Here is a 15512-nt window from a genome sequence, read left to right as displayed (position 1 = left end):
AAATATGTACAAGATGACTTCAGGAATTACAAGATCAGTGATGCCCTGAAATGAGGCTTGGGTCCAATATAAAATCACAAAATGGTTTGGCTTGGAAGGGACCTTAAAGATCATCCAGTTCCATAGGCAGGGACGCCTTCCACTAGACCAGGTTGCTCAGAGTCCCATCCAACCTGTTCTTGAACATTTCCAAGCATGGGGAATCCACAGCTTCTCTGGGCAACCTGTGCCAGTTCCTCACCACTCTCCTAACACATTTATTCCTAATATCTAATCTAGACCTGCTGAATGCAGCACTCCAGGTGGGGTCTCACAAGAGTGGGGAAGAGGGGCAGAATTACCTACCTCAATCTGCTAGTCTCACAATTTTTTTATGTGATCCAGGCAGCTGCTTCAGAAGGGAATTAAATTCCTGGTACTTCTGTTGATTTATGTGGAAGTATCTACTGTTTTAATTTCATAAGGACTGAGTTTTCACAATTGATGCAGTCACCAACTCCAATGTAATCTCAAAGCTGTTGTCTGACATCACAATCATGTACTAAGGAATCTTAGATCAAGATGTAAAAAAAAAGTTTGCAATTTTTGTCCTGTGAACACAGTTGCAAACTCGTGTGGAACTGATTAATTCTTTATATGAGTATTAAAGTTGTATAAATTTTGAGGTCACACAGTCCTGCAGAGTTTATGGAGACTGTCAGCTCTATCTGAACACAATTCCTTCACTGTCTGTGGTAATCTTAGGGACCTGCACACGTGCAGGAATCTCTTTTGCAACAACCAACAGTAATAACTGCTTTTTGTATACCACCCACAATAATGGCTGTCCTTATTCAAAGTACTTTATAAGGTTGCAATCTCCCCTTAAACAAAATGTCATTGGAAGTATTTGAAGGATATGAGTGACAAAGCAAAGCAACCCATCACATGCAAGAGGAAAAAGAGATTAACCCTCCAGACTCTGTTAAGCACAGTACAGGTTGGAGATGAAAACGCAGAACTAGAATTCCACACCCATATTTGATTGCCCTTGTTTTTTAATCTCAGCTTCAGGCTTAAAATGCAGACTGCACCGCAGAGAACAACCTTTTAAGCTCTGCGACCATCCAGACAAAACACAATGTGATGCAGCTGGTCAGTAGTTTCTGTAACAAAGAAGTACACCAGAACGTTCATCAATTTTCAGGCCGAAAATGAATTAGAGGATTTTCCACAGGATAAGAATGCACTACTCTGAAAGGCTGCCATCCTGTGGCACTTTAGGGACGCTGTAGTAGCCCTGAGTTAATGGCATCTACACTCTGGACTGGAAAACATGTGCCAGACAAATGAAACACTTATTTATTTTTTTTAACATTTAGATAGTTTCAAGAGAAAGCTCTGACCTTTTCTGAGTTAGCTGTATCATAGCACAGCTTATAAGATGGAGTTTGGTCAAAGTTTTTTATTTTATTTCTATCAAAAGAGGCAATAAACATAACTTTCTTAACCTGAAAATATTCTATTGTACTGCTGCCATATTCAGCCATAAATTCCAGCTGCTGAATGAACACACACGCACTCAAAAATAGAACAGGTAGGGGAAATTGATTTGCTTGCAGAATCATTAGTATGTTGTCAGTAAGCAGCACATTATGAGTTAGAAACCAGTCCTTCATATTTTTTTCCCCCTACAAAGCCTAAATTGAGCTTGCAACTACTGTAAAATAGAATTCCATAGCAAATAATCAAAGAAAAAAAAAGTTACACTTCCATTTTTTAGAGAGTCTTTGCTAAAAAGGCTAGGACAAAATGGGTAATTGAGAAATCTTTCCGCTGTTAGTACAGAAGTGATAAAGAAGTAACACACAGCTTTTAAACATACGTGCAAAGTTTAAATCTCAGCTCCTTGAAACACATCTCTGTTACTTCAGCAAGACTTGTATTTTAAGAAGTTATATAAGCTGTGTATATATATATATATATATATATATATATATATATATATATATACACACACAAACTTTATTCAGATCCCATGCAGTTGGTTCAGCTTTTTGACATCCACACTCCATTATCTGCAAGGATAAAGCAGCTCACCCATGGCCCTGGCCTCGATTTCTTCTACTTGAGGTGGCTTTTCAATCTACTCTCTGGTGACACGTAGTATTACCTCACTAGTGATGTGGTCCTCAGTACTATTTCTTTATCCTCATGCCCCAGGCTATTTTTCAAACTCTACTGTCAAGGTTTTTAAGGACTAACCATAATTCTCTCCTCCAGTGTCCCTTGAAGCACCAACCACCTTAAAAAGTGCACAAAGCAGGAGCCCTGCAGCAGCACCAACCTGCATCTGCCAGGTCGGTGGTGCTGTTGGAACATTAATCTGCTCTTCCCCTCCGAGACATATTCCATTCCACATCTGTCTCCAGTCTCTATTTACCTTTCCACAAGCAGGAGGGAAGGAATTTCTGGTCAGATAACAGCATTTCCACCTCTCAATCCTGGCTGACACAATCTTCTTTCACAAGTAGTCTCAAACTATTTCGTGTCCATTAGTCTTTTCTAGCTCATAAAGCCTTCACAAAGTGAGAAATTAACTCTCCCTTAAAAAAACCCTAACACCATAAATTCTAATTGCAGTGGTCTCAGAATTCTAAGTATTTACTACAGATTTTCATTATAGCAGGGAACACCCTAGAACATCTTCCTCTCTAATCCTACCTTATGGGATTCCTCTCTGGAAGGTTCATAAGTCACAGCATTTTTAATCTTGCAGGAAACACACTCATAAGGAAGTAAGATGTTTTTTTGCACTGCATTTGAAGCCAACATACTCCTGGTTTCCCTGCTTAATTAACTATAGAACTTAAGGAAACACAGTGTCACAGGAGACAAAGAAGGGACAAAAGTCTGTATCAGAGAAATTACACTCACCTGTTGTACTACTCCAACCCCTTCTTAAATTGGGGATGAGGAGACTGGGAAATTCCACAGCTGAAGTTAAAGTGTTTCAAGTGAATTCAATAAGTGCAGGCATAGGCCAATGCCCTTTATTTAGAAGAGAGGCTAGAGTAGGTGGGATTTGTATCCTTTGCATTGTAAAACTATCTTTAATGAATCATATAGCTTAATGAACTCACTGCCCATCCCACAGTGAGGAAATCTGATTTTAAGTTTTCATTGTTTGGCTGCTGGTTTCAGCCCAATGTGATTATTCAGTAAAACCACGATACATCTTTGCAAACCACTTCATTGTCTACAGCTTCACTGCTAGTTTTCTTTCATTTTCAAAATGATACAATAAAAAGTTGAGTTGTAGGGTTTTTACTGTAATCTGTATAGTTCTGCTGCACATGCAGTTACCAGAAATTACAGATGAACAAATTAATACCTTAATTAACCTTTAAACTTATTTTAGAAGCTTGGGGTCTGTGCCTGGTCTTATGGGTTACAAAGAAAATTAAAGTTAAGTAATATTTTGTTATTACCTTCAGGCTTAGGTTAGATGCACCACAACAGCTTTACACATCCAGAAACTCCAGAAGGAATGACAAGCTCCAGGGCTTCTTCAGTCCACCCCAACCCCACAAAAGTATGATTGGCTATAAATAAATTCCAGGAGGCTGTACTAAATTAGCTGTGGCAGAACATATTTTGGAAGGCACAATACACAAGCATCTGAGACCCCCAACGCTTTCTAGAGCTGGAATTCTAGTGAAACCAAATCTTCACTAGAATGGCTGGTGAAAGTTTCCTAAGAGCAAGACCCTAATAAACTCAACTAGACTCTTTTCAGTTAATTTTCTTGTCTAATACAGTATTTTCCTTGGCATATTTCTCAGTTTTGAACCCTGCTCTAATCTCCTTCAGCTATGGGTAATTAATTAATGAACACATCAAAAAGATTTAGCCGCAGGGGCTCAGTTTGGGATTGCAATTCTCATTTCCATTTGAGAAGCTTCAAATTTTATTTCACATAGCAGCCATTGCTAAATGTTGTAACAACAAACACAATTTCATTTCTTCTGAACAAACAAGCAAACAAAAAGCAGTATTTTCTACTCATAGTTCAGTGGGTGAATCTCTGAGCTGAGCAGTAAACACCTTCCCTATGAAGGCTTTTGCAGCAACTCAGGGAAGGTGTTCTGCATGGCATTTTGTACTGAACTCTTCTTTCTGGTGTTAACACCTTATGAAAACTGTTGGCACCAGCACAGAGCTCTCGACATGCTTTTGATGATAGGAGATGTAACATGATTTAATGGAAAACTTCCTGCAAAATGAAGTAGAAGAACCTGCATAGAGGGATGCCTTCATATTGTTACAATCCAGTAATGTTTTTTGCATAGGAAAAGCATATCAGATTGCCAAGTGTTGAAACAACAGGAAAGATACAAAGCTAACAGGGACGTAAAAAGAGGTGGTCAATTAATAAAGCTCACTTGGAGCGTTGCCTCTAGTAATTCCAAACTCAACTCATGACTTGACTTTCCACAGCTGGTGGAAACCTGGAATTTTGCAATGTGGCATGCTTTTTGAATGACAAAGGCTGAGGCACTTGATGATTTCCAATGAATTTGATAAATGTGATGATTGTTGCCCACTACACTCTGATACATGGCATGTGAAGGAAAGACTTTCTGGATTTGGGAATAATCAGAAGTTATTTTTCACTTTTTTAATAACAAAGGGGTTACACGTATTCAAGAAACAGAATTTTCCCAGTCCCTGTCTCCCATTAAAAAATCCCAACAGATTAAACTGGAGAATCTTCAATATAAAAAATAGTAATCCTTCTCTGGCTGCCCAGCAGATCCCTAATGCTGCTCAGGATATCCTGGAATTATTTCTAAACAGCAGTGTGCTTCCTAAACTCCTATGCCAGCATGGCAATCGTGAAGTGTCTTGGACGGATGAGCACCCATCAAGTCAGGATTAGAAGTAGGCTTTATCAGATGTGCTCACATGCACTCATATAAACCTTCCATAAATTTGTAATTAACAGCTCTGAACTTCATTGGCACGTGAGCTGTGCTGTGCTAAATGGAACCTGTGTTGTAGCCTCAGGAAGCTACACAGTGTGGAAATTGTTATCCTTCACTGATACTGCTACCCAGATTAAAAACCTGCATTACAATGTGCTTTCTCAACAAGTCACACTATTATGCAACACTGCATTTGAAGCACCTACTGCAACACTTGATAGCTGGCAGAATGAAATCCCTTTCAAAAGCATTTGCACTGATGCTGAAAACCTCTTGGCACAGGTGATAAGGCAGGAATATGGCTGAATCCCATCTCTCCTAATCACTGGAAAGCACAAGGAGACATAAGAATGTTGAGAATAAAGTGGCCACACATTTAAATCTGGGCAAAAGAGATTGAAAATGCATTGGATTTCCCAGTAGAGAATGCTGAGGCATGGATCAGACCTTACATGGCAAACTCTCTTACACCAGGCTCCACCCCATTTTTCTTTTCCAAGTAGGACACACAGGAGAACTGCCTGGCTTTCCAGAGAGATTGAAGGAACCATGTAAGCAACATCCCTTTCTCTGAACACACAGTGGCACATACATGACACTAAATAATCATATTTCATAAAACATATAAAATGCAGTATTTTTCTTTTTTTCTTTTTTTTTTTTTTTTTTGAGAACTCTCAGAGTTAAGAGATTCTGGTGCAGAGAAAGAATATTTGTAGAACTAGCTGTGAAGTTTATCTGAAAAGCCACAGTTTTTTCCCTTATTAGAATTTTTTACTTGTTAGGTGTCTAATACTTCAGTGCACTTAAGTGTTTCTCAAAAGTCCTCCTGATTTGTGATTGAATTTATAATTTCCATTAGTGCAATGTGAGTCTCACATCCACAAAACTGGCAGCAGACACTTGAATATTTATAGATTGCAGTAGCTCCAGATAAACTTAATATTCTGTATTTACACAGCACCAATCTAAAGGACCAACAAAACACTCCAAGAACAGGTGTGTAAGCACTGATTGAAGCCTGGGAGGGAGAGGCACAGAGCCCATGGTAAGACCCTTGCTACCAAAAATGACTCCCCAGTGTGCATTGCAAGCTGTGAGGGTTTTCTTTTTTTGTATCAGTATTCGGAGGAACTGCCTCACTGGTAACATAATTTATGTTATTGTGGCTGCTGCAAATCACCTTAGCTTGTGAGTAAGAATAGATGGTCACAAGCAAGAAATGCTGCGGCTACTAGAGCCAAAAAAGGACAAAATAAAATGCCTTGTTGTGTGTGTCTCAGGAAATCTCACTTATCTTTGCAGATATATATGGAGTACTATCTGTTTATATATCACTGTGTATTTATCTACTCCTCCTCTGCAGAAGTTCTTAAAGCTTGAAACCATTGCCATCCTTCACAGTTATTCTGAAAGCACAATTCTCACTGAGACTGCAGAGGGTGAGACCAGCCTTTCCTTCCACTACATCAGTTTAAAAAACAAGTAATTCACGTATTTAACAAGTTTTATGTGCCAAGTGATGGCATTCAGTGTTAGCATTAAACACTTGAATTGCAAGTGAGAAAGCACTTAAAGATAGGTGCAGGTTCTGGTGTTGTGATTTATTTAGTTTTGCTTATCTTGTTGGGTTTTTTAGGTGATTCTTGGCCTGATAATAAGCTCACGTAATTTCAACAGAGTAGGTCAATCCTTCCTAAAATATATATACCTATGAAAAGCTCAAGACTTTGGGATTTATCCAAACACACAGTTCCTGGATTGGGATCACAGCTATCTATATTTGAAGGTTTACTCTGTGACTGCTTTTCTTCTGCTAGTATTTTCTGCTATGTGGTGCAGAAATACTTATACTTGGTCTAAGTTGTTAGTGGTCCACAGAAAACCTTAGGAATCAACTCAGTTAATAGGTGAAAAGAAGACCAAGAAGACTTTAGCAATGGCTATTAGGACCCTGTGGGGAAAGATATTAAAGATATTTACAATTGCCCAAGAGGAAATTTTGAAAGGGTAGAAATGGTCACTGCCAAGAGTGCCTTCAAATTTCACAGAAGATTTTCAAGATGCCTTTCCTCTTCTAGAGCCAAAGCAATTAGCAGGAACAGGAGACATCTTCAAGTCTACCTTGAAAATGGAACTTGTCCTTGCCGGGCACATCCCATCAAGAAGAAAGTTCTGCTGTGTCATCAAGAACAATGCACATTCCCAAGGTAGGAAGAAACCTGGGACTTTCGCTTCCTTGGTGTCACTTCACAGCCTCTGGACAAAGAGACATTTTACCTGATTCCTCTCTGCATTCCTGGGCAATTATTCAGCCATCATCTGGGTTTTGTTTTCCTGGGTCAATCCTGTAGGCACCTAGGGCTGGAGCTGTCTTCTAAGAAGCATTTAAAAGGCTTGTTTTAGCAGACCACAGCACACAGAAATTTGCCAATACTGTATCATCTCAGACACTCTGGTCTTAACACATATTTGTATTTTTCCTTCACTTTATTGCCTTTCAATTCCCCCTCCATATCCACAAAGAAGAAAAAGTAAGATGGGGTGCAGAGTTTCACATTTATCTCTAAATTCTTGGGCAGTCACCCTCTGAATTGGGGAGCTCTTGGTTTTACTACTTGATCTACAAGCTCCTGTGATCCACTGGCACCTCCTCCTTCACCACACCAGCCAATTCAGCGCTGAACAGTCTGCAAAAATGAAGACATTCTGTCTGCACAGCACTGTCATGGTTGTGACAGCGTGTCTGTACATGCAGGGGACAGGATAATCCACCTGAAAGCCTTTGCAGTTCTATGAATAGGGGTTGGTGGCTACATTGCTTCTGGCAGGATGACATCTCTCTTGCCTTCTGACTGTGTCCCCATCTCACACATCCTGTGCATTAATCAGAACTTAGGGAATATTCACTGTTAAGTGGTGCTTCAGTGTTAAGAGTTCAGTAAAAGTGAATCAGGAAGAAGGAAATAAATCCAACAGAGTAGATGCCCAGAGATTAATCACTGAACAACCAGTAAGTTGCCGAGATTGTGGCCAGTTTTCTGGAACTTGCCCACGCAGTTTCTGGTTGCCATCTTCTGTTGATAGTAGGCCACATTTGATCCCAAATTTCAATCTTTAATAAGTCTCTAAGGCCTTTAATTAGGCTATGCATGATTTAGAGGAGATTCTGTAGAGGACAACAGTAGATTTGTATTTCTGTAGTACCACAGACTTTCAGCCAAACATCACCACCCTCAGTGTCAGCCATCACACGAAGGTGATGCATTATTGCTGTTCTCAGGTAGGTCACTGATTCGACTCCAGCTTCTCAGGCCAAATCAAAGTCTTTCTGCTGACCTCTTTTAATGTGTTCAGCACACACCTATTAACTATCTACCTCTCTTCTATTTCATATCAAAATCAATGTAAAATTTATACCTAACATTCACAACTAGACTACTTTGTAATTTTTTAAAAATTCCTAAGTAGGAAATCAATGTTTGTGACAGGCCTGTTGATTTGTGTTCATCAGGGTGGACATTAGTCTCCTGCTAACCTACATTTTTAATTGCCTTTGCTGAGGTGTGATGGATTTGGCTCCCCACAGTAAAAACAAGGTTTATTGTTAAGTACTGCCATACATAATTAAAGTAGCAGAAAGTAGGGCTTGCCTGAGGTGTGCCTCAGTGCATTGGAATTACAAGTTTGTGAAGAATAGGGTTTATACAGGTCCACTGAGATTGTAAGGTTTAAACAAAAAAACAGATTCTACAACTGTAGCTGGGTTTTGGGTTTTTTTCCCCCTTCTTTCTTCCTGTTTGCCTTGACAGTAGAATTTGAATAGTAGAGAAATAGAACACAAGTAATTTGTTTACATTTTCTTAAAAATTGCCCAGAAACTGTCAGGGAACAAAAACCTGTCACACTGTTAATCCACAGCACCACACACCTCTAACGTGTGTGTGATCAATACAGAAGAACACAGAACCCACACAGAAGAAGGAAGTTCTTCTGAACAACTACTCCTAAAATTAGATGCCACTTGGGCTTATTGGCTGGACTGGGGACTGAGAACCCCAACTGGGATGTGTGTCTGGTCCTGCAAACTACTGCAAATGTACCCAGGCCCCACTGGCTGCAGGGCATCCAAAGCTGTCCATCTTTACTCAGCATATCCTCCTGAGTAGATACTAGCAGGTCTCCACCTCTTTCCTTGTTAGGCAAGGTTTTTAATAGCTTAGTGTGCTTTTGGGCCTTGGGAAAAACAGGCCTAGCTGGCAGCACAGAAATACATTAATAGTTCATGAACTGTTCTCTTAATGTCCTTTGGAATTGCCTCCAGAGATGCTTCATTTCTGCCATGGTTCATACCCTGCTTACTTTCCATTTCAGCCTCCTTTGATGTAGGTCCCTCCAGTCAGACAGAAGAATATAAATTAAGTCGATTGTGATACACTCACTATTAATACCATTAAACTATACAAATATATCCATGCACTATTAGTATTAAGGCATGTCTACTCATGGGAACTCCTATGGAATGAGGGAGGTGTGAATTTGTAACTTTTTCCACACACAACTTAATCTCAGAGTAAGGTCTCACTGTTACACAAGGCACACATCTGCAAGACAGAGTTAAGCAAAACCTCACCAGAGTGCTCAGTCTAGGTTAAAAGTGGGAACAGCACTACATTTGTCATTCTGCTCTACCAAACTCCACGTTCTGTCATTCATCCTGATACATAGAATGTGCAATCAAAAATACCAGTTACTGGCATAGCTCAGCAATGCTGAAGATTTGAAGAAAATTTTTTGCCACAGTTGAGGAAATTGATTTGCAAGTAGTGCTACATGCAACAATCACCACTATTTTTACTGAACTGTAGACTACATTTCAGCAAATGTTAACTTTAAGGTGAAAAAATCAAGATTGCACCTTTGTCACATGAACAACAGAGAAAATACTAGCGCTCAAAATTACATATTTTGGTCCCAAGCCAAGTCACCTCCTAAACACCACACACTCAAAAAATTACAGCCATGCTCATAATAGTATTTTAAACACAAAGTCCTACTGAACATTAATCATTTTAAACCCCTTTCTCATGAAGAGAGTAATACACAGAGGCACAAAGGGTTTTCCGTTCTTGCATTTATAAGATTCAAAAGTGGAATTGTCTTGCATATAAAGCTCATTATCCTGGATCCCTCTGGGAAAAAGCAAGGAATGTATTTGCATCACGATCATCTTTCTGGCCTCAAAAAAAATTTTTGCACTCTCCATTATTACTGGCATACTAAAGAAACCTGTTTTACTGCTGACAAGCCTTTTTCCAATAAAACTAGATCACCAACACTAATTGTAATTACACACATTATGACAGCTTCTAAAAGCCTGGCAGGGAAAGCTCTCAGTGTCTCCCACCGCTTCCTGAACCTCTGCAGAGCTACAGCAATTTGCATCAGCAGGGCATCTGCCGCATGGATTTCATTTCCTGAGCAGCACTGCTCCAGAGATGCTGGATGACAGTCCAGGGCCATTAGCAGTTTCCAGAGTGAGTGCAGGCAACCCACGGGAACTGCCCGACCTTCTGGGCTCCCTCCTTCCCGTCACTGCCACAGCAGTGGCTTTGCTGGGTGTTTCCCCGCAGGAACTCGCGCTGCTGGCACGCAGGACTGACGAAAGCAAGGCAGGTAGTCGTGGAACAGCTGAGCCAGCTCCTGGTGTCAGCCCACAAAGCAATTTAGAGCCAAAAAAGCTCTGAAAGAATAACACACCATCAACTGCATAACCCATTTGTAGAGACAAGCTCTCAGAAAGAATGCCCTTAACTGAGGGCAGATTACTACCACCTACACATGGCAATTTCAGGTATATGAACTTCCTTGTTTTCCTCATCTTTCCCATCTGTTTCCTCTATTTTTGCATGCCCACATCACAAGTACGTGTTAATTTCTATTTGCCCGTCTCTCCTTTCCATCTCCTCCACTTCCTTGCAGATTTGCCAGGGGCACAGAGCCCACACTCTCCTCTTCAATGGACAGACTCCAGAGGGAGTTAAGAGTGAGAAAGGAAATTAATTAGGAGTTTCACTCATGCAGGAAGTGTTAAAATGTAGATCAGATGCAGGCAACTCACTGTTTTGACTGGGTTGTCAAAATGTGCAAATCACTGTACCTGATTATTCATTTTGTTCTTACCCTGCCTCTGTTCCATCCCACTAGGGATGCTATACAAGAAGTATTTGTTAAGTATTAGGGTTTTTTTAGGAAATTCTATCTTTCTCAAAAATTTCTGGACGAGCACTTTAACTACTAGATCAAGTACTGCTTAAGAGCAGTAATATCAGCAAGCTCCTTTCCTCTTTGTTCTTATGAAAACCTAACACCAGTTTTGCATTTCCCTTCATATGGTATTTTATTTATTAATCTTTGTGTTTGGGAAACTGATGCTGGGTTGCTGAGTTTGCCAAAATAACAACACGTGGCAAAGATGTGTAGTAACTTTATTTATTCTGCTGCACCAGAGCATACTCCAAACGTGTAGCAGGACTCCCACAAACAGAAGGGGAGACAAAGCTTTTGGAAGTAGAACACCAGCATCTAACACCCAAGAGTTATGGGCCACTTCTCCAGTCTGATGTGTGAAGGCACATAAGGGTATGAGCACCACACCCCAGTGCTCCCATGATGTGGTCAGAGATGGGATTAACAGTGGGAAGCGTGCATCACTCTCCTACTCTCTGTGCCTCAACTGTAGCCTGCTTGTGTGTCCTGAAATTATGCTTCTGGATGTAATGTGAACCTTGGGATTGGAGCAGAAGGTCATCAGCTCAAGAGATTTTTTCCCACCATATGTGCTGATTAATTGTAAAAGCCTTGTCTCTCATGAGCTGTGCACGAGGCAGAGGGCAACAATGTGCTGGAAGAGCTGAGCTGTTCTGCCATTCTCAGCTTGGAACTGGCTAGTGAACTCATACAACAGCCTATTAACATGGGGAGCTCACAGACCTGTGAGAAAGAGCTGAACACAAATTTATTAACCTTATTGATACTTGAAACTTAGTGCTCTCTTGCAGCAGGTAACACTGTTAGCTTGGCCTGAAATGACTTGACTTGTTTCATTATCCAAACAGTGATAAAACCAGTGGTCTCAGTTATATTCAGTACCTTAGCAGTCCTAAGAACTGCCTTTATGAGATATACTGATCTACAAATGCACTGCATGAAATCCTTAACAGCTTTTTTTTTCACAGCCTTTGGGCTCAGTCTTCATTAACCTTAATCTTGTGAATGAATCTTGCACCTTTCCACTGCACTGAATGAGAGGCAGTGTGGCTTTATCTTCTGGCCACTTGGCTCCATCAGCATGCCCGCCCCAGCAGGTCACTTCACACACAGGCTGAAGGGAACAGAGCAGCACCTGAGTTGTGGGCCACCTGGGAATGGTATAATCCAGCTGAGAAGTGACAAGTGTTAGATTCTGAACGTAAGAAACATCAAGGACTTTGTGCTTTTGAAGAACTAGGACACTAACATGGAGCATGGAGATGACCATTTAAAGGACATAAATAAACTTTATCACCACAGCCTAAATGCTGCTGCAATCTCACGGGTGGAGTGAGGTACTTTGGATGGATCATGATGGGAATGGACATCTGCTTTCAGTGGTATTTTCTAAGTTTGCTGTGTCTGCTCAAGTTCTCCCTCTGCATAGATGATTTGTGCAAGACAGTGAGGTGAAGTCTTGTTCTGGACTGCAAAGCAAGAAATTTGGGTGTCAGTGCTTAGCCATATAACTGGAATTTGAACATTCTTTGAGGAACTGACTAAACTGACTTTTGAAACATGAAGGTAAGCTTCAAATGCAGGCAAAGTCAAGCTTCAAACAGACAAATCCTGCCTAACACAAGGTTTGATAAAAGCATTTACTACTATGTAAATCTAGTGTAAAAAAAGGAATTCCAGTTAAGAAAATACTTAAGAGGCTTTGATGTCATGTCAACAGATGTCAGATACTGCTAAAATTGTGAAGCCTACTGCATCACTTATCAAGGTCTCTTATTCAATTTAGAAAATCAGAATTAACATAGTAATCTGTTTCCTTCTCTCACCATTGTGGCTACATGTTGTGATTTCTGCTAACTGATGCAAAACATGCAAGATCATACCTTGATCTCTCCCTGTCTGACTTTTTTCTGATTTACACACAGATTGGAGGTGTACTGAACATATTTACAGCAATCAATACAACGACTGCCCTGACAGGACTTTGAACCTCACCATACACAAACAATGCATCCACAAGTGCTACATGTAATGCTCTGTATTTCTCTGAAATTGAAAACCTCATGTTTGCTTCCCAGTGTAATTCCCACACCCAATTAATACTTGTTTAATATCCATACTACAACCAAGAAGGTTCTTTGAAGACATCTGCATCATTCCTTTACAGCTGGAATTAAAATTGCAATATATTTAAGAGACACTAGAGGGAAGCCAAGATGTCTCAATAACCCTCTCTAATAATACTGCTTGCAGCCCTAAACCCTAAGTTAAAACCAAACATCCTTAACATGGCGTAGAAAATACAGGTTATACTTAATGTGTTTAAAGATGTCAAACAAATTATTAATTTACAGGATGGCTCTGCTGTTTCTTTTCCATTGGCACTCTGCATGCTGTGACACTCCAGGCTGTTCCCTCTAGGTGCTCCCTTGGTGATGCTGAAAGCCTGGAACTTTCACAGTTTTAACACTTGACAATAATCTCTTGAAGCATTCAGTGTGGTAACTCGCTAATATACACTGTAAATACAAGTGGTGAATATGTTTATGTGTTTTCTCTCTTATTTACTGTTTGTTGCCAGCTGCTCCAGTAACTTCTACCATGGACATTTTTTTTTTGTTATTTTTTCGATACCCATCACTCAATAAGGTTACCAGAATCCCCAGTTAAGCCTCCCTGTGTGTCCCTTCACCGGCACTACAGAAAGGACTTACCTTCACCCAGTGGGCAGGGGTAAGTCACAGGCAAATATGGTCTGAACAACTGGTTTATATCCCTGTTCTGAACTGCAGTGATCAGACACAGGGTACACCAAAAACTCTCACGTGATGAACTTCTCCTTAAGTCCCCCTTTCCCCTCTCCCCAACTTCTTACTCTGTCACCCATGTTTGTTCCCAAACAAGCAGCTGTTTACCCCTCTGACACCGTCCCCAGTCTAGGCTGACTTCATATCCTCACTTGTTATTTAACAATAGGGGTGCCCTGGAACTTTGTCCCCTGGCCATCAATTCTGAGAAAGCAGTATTGCTTTATTTTGCCCATGGCATACTTCAGTTTCTCAATCCTGCTGTCTGTTTGGAAGCGACGCAAATCAGGGCTACCATCCACACGTTTACCTTAACATATCTGTTTATCTTCACTCCCCAGCAAAAGGGGTAACAAAACAAAAACAAAACAAAACAAACAAAAAAACCCATTTGATATACAAAATAAGCTGATGATAACACAATGCCAAAAATAGCTTATTATGTTAAGTGCAAGGGAGAAAAGCCTTTATATAAAGCTTGATTGCAACAACATCTCAATTTACCAGTTTAAATACAAGACTTGCATTAAAATATTTCTTCAGATACATCTCTTGCTCTAAGGTGGTTTTTAAATTTATATACACATATCCAGTTGTAACACTTGACAGTAGTCTCATGAAGCATTCAAAGAGTATAACTTGGTAAGTACACACTGTAGATATGAGTGCTTAATGTATGTATGATTTCTTCCTTCAAGGGTTTCTAATGTTTTGTTGAGTACTAGCCTCAGACAGGTGACCAGCCACCTGATACAGTATAATACCCCCAAACCCTTCCTCAAGTCCCACAGCCTATGTTTCCACAGCTCACTGGATCCAGATGGTGTTGCCTCTTTCTGGTCTGCGAGACTCCACTGTCAGTTCCCCAAAAGTAGAGAAAAACTGCTCCATTTCCTTCTGCAGCATATCATTCCTCTTCTCTGCATCCTCCTTCGCCCGCTCTGCATTACGCATTTTGATTTCTACCATTGTGAACTTCTTCCGCTCTTGATCCAGCTCTTCATGCAGGGCCATCATTTCTGTCTCTAGGGTGAGATTTCTCTGCTCCAGGCTGCATGAAGGAAATAAAAGCAGACAGCTCCTGAGCAGCACTCCTCACTCACTCAATCAGAAACACACACCACCAACAAATTCATACACGTCTTTTCATTTCTAAGGCTTAGACTGAATTTCTGATGAGCATATCTACAAACCATGGCTTCATCCATGAACTGTTCTCACAGGGCAAGCTCTTCGGCAGCATGTTAAAAAAATACCTTTGTCTCTTTGGTAGCTTATTTAGAAAACGCCTTTGAACAGCAAAAGGCACAGAAGCAAACAGCTCCATCTAATTCTCCAGGAGTAGGCTAACTATTCCCTTCACTTCCTGAAGTGTTGACACCCAGCTGCTGCTAGTTGCAGCAGTGTTACCTACAAGGTCAGAATAGTGCCCTGAATGCCTTTGCTTCACTGCTAATCTCCTTTCTTC

The 15512-nt window shown here is 40.5% G+C and overlaps 1 protein-coding gene across 12 annotated transcripts in view; it reads right to left on the bottom strand.

Moving 5' to 3' along the window:
• Nucleotides 1-14291: 14291 nt before the first annotated feature.
• Nucleotides 14292-15512, bottom strand: part of ARHGAP24 (Rho GTPase activating protein 24) — a 183033-nt gene continuing 181812 nt past the window's right edge. For 7 of the 12 annotated variants that reach the window (XM_053976157.1, XM_053976158.1, XM_053976153.1 and 4 more), the window contains one exon: nucleotides 14294-15095. In XM_053976157.1, the coding sequence (XP_053832132.1) occupies nucleotides 14852-15095 (244 nt within the window). In that variant the 3' untranslated portion in view covers nucleotides 14294-14851. Of the gene's footprint in view, nucleotides 15096-15512 lie in introns of all 12 variants that reach the window. The other 5 variants (XM_053976148.1, XM_053976146.1, XM_053976147.1 and 2 more) reach the window with 2 other exon arrangements.

Source organism: Vidua macroura, chromosome 4, assembly GCF_024509145.1.
Source record: "Vidua macroura isolate BioBank_ID:100142 chromosome 4, ASM2450914v1, whole genome shotgun sequence".
Lineage (NCBI taxonomy): Eukaryota > Metazoa > Chordata > Aves > Passeriformes > Viduidae > Vidua > Vidua macroura.
The sequence above is the reverse complement of the archived record's forward strand: the minus strand, read 5'-3'. Positions and strand labels throughout refer to the sequence as shown.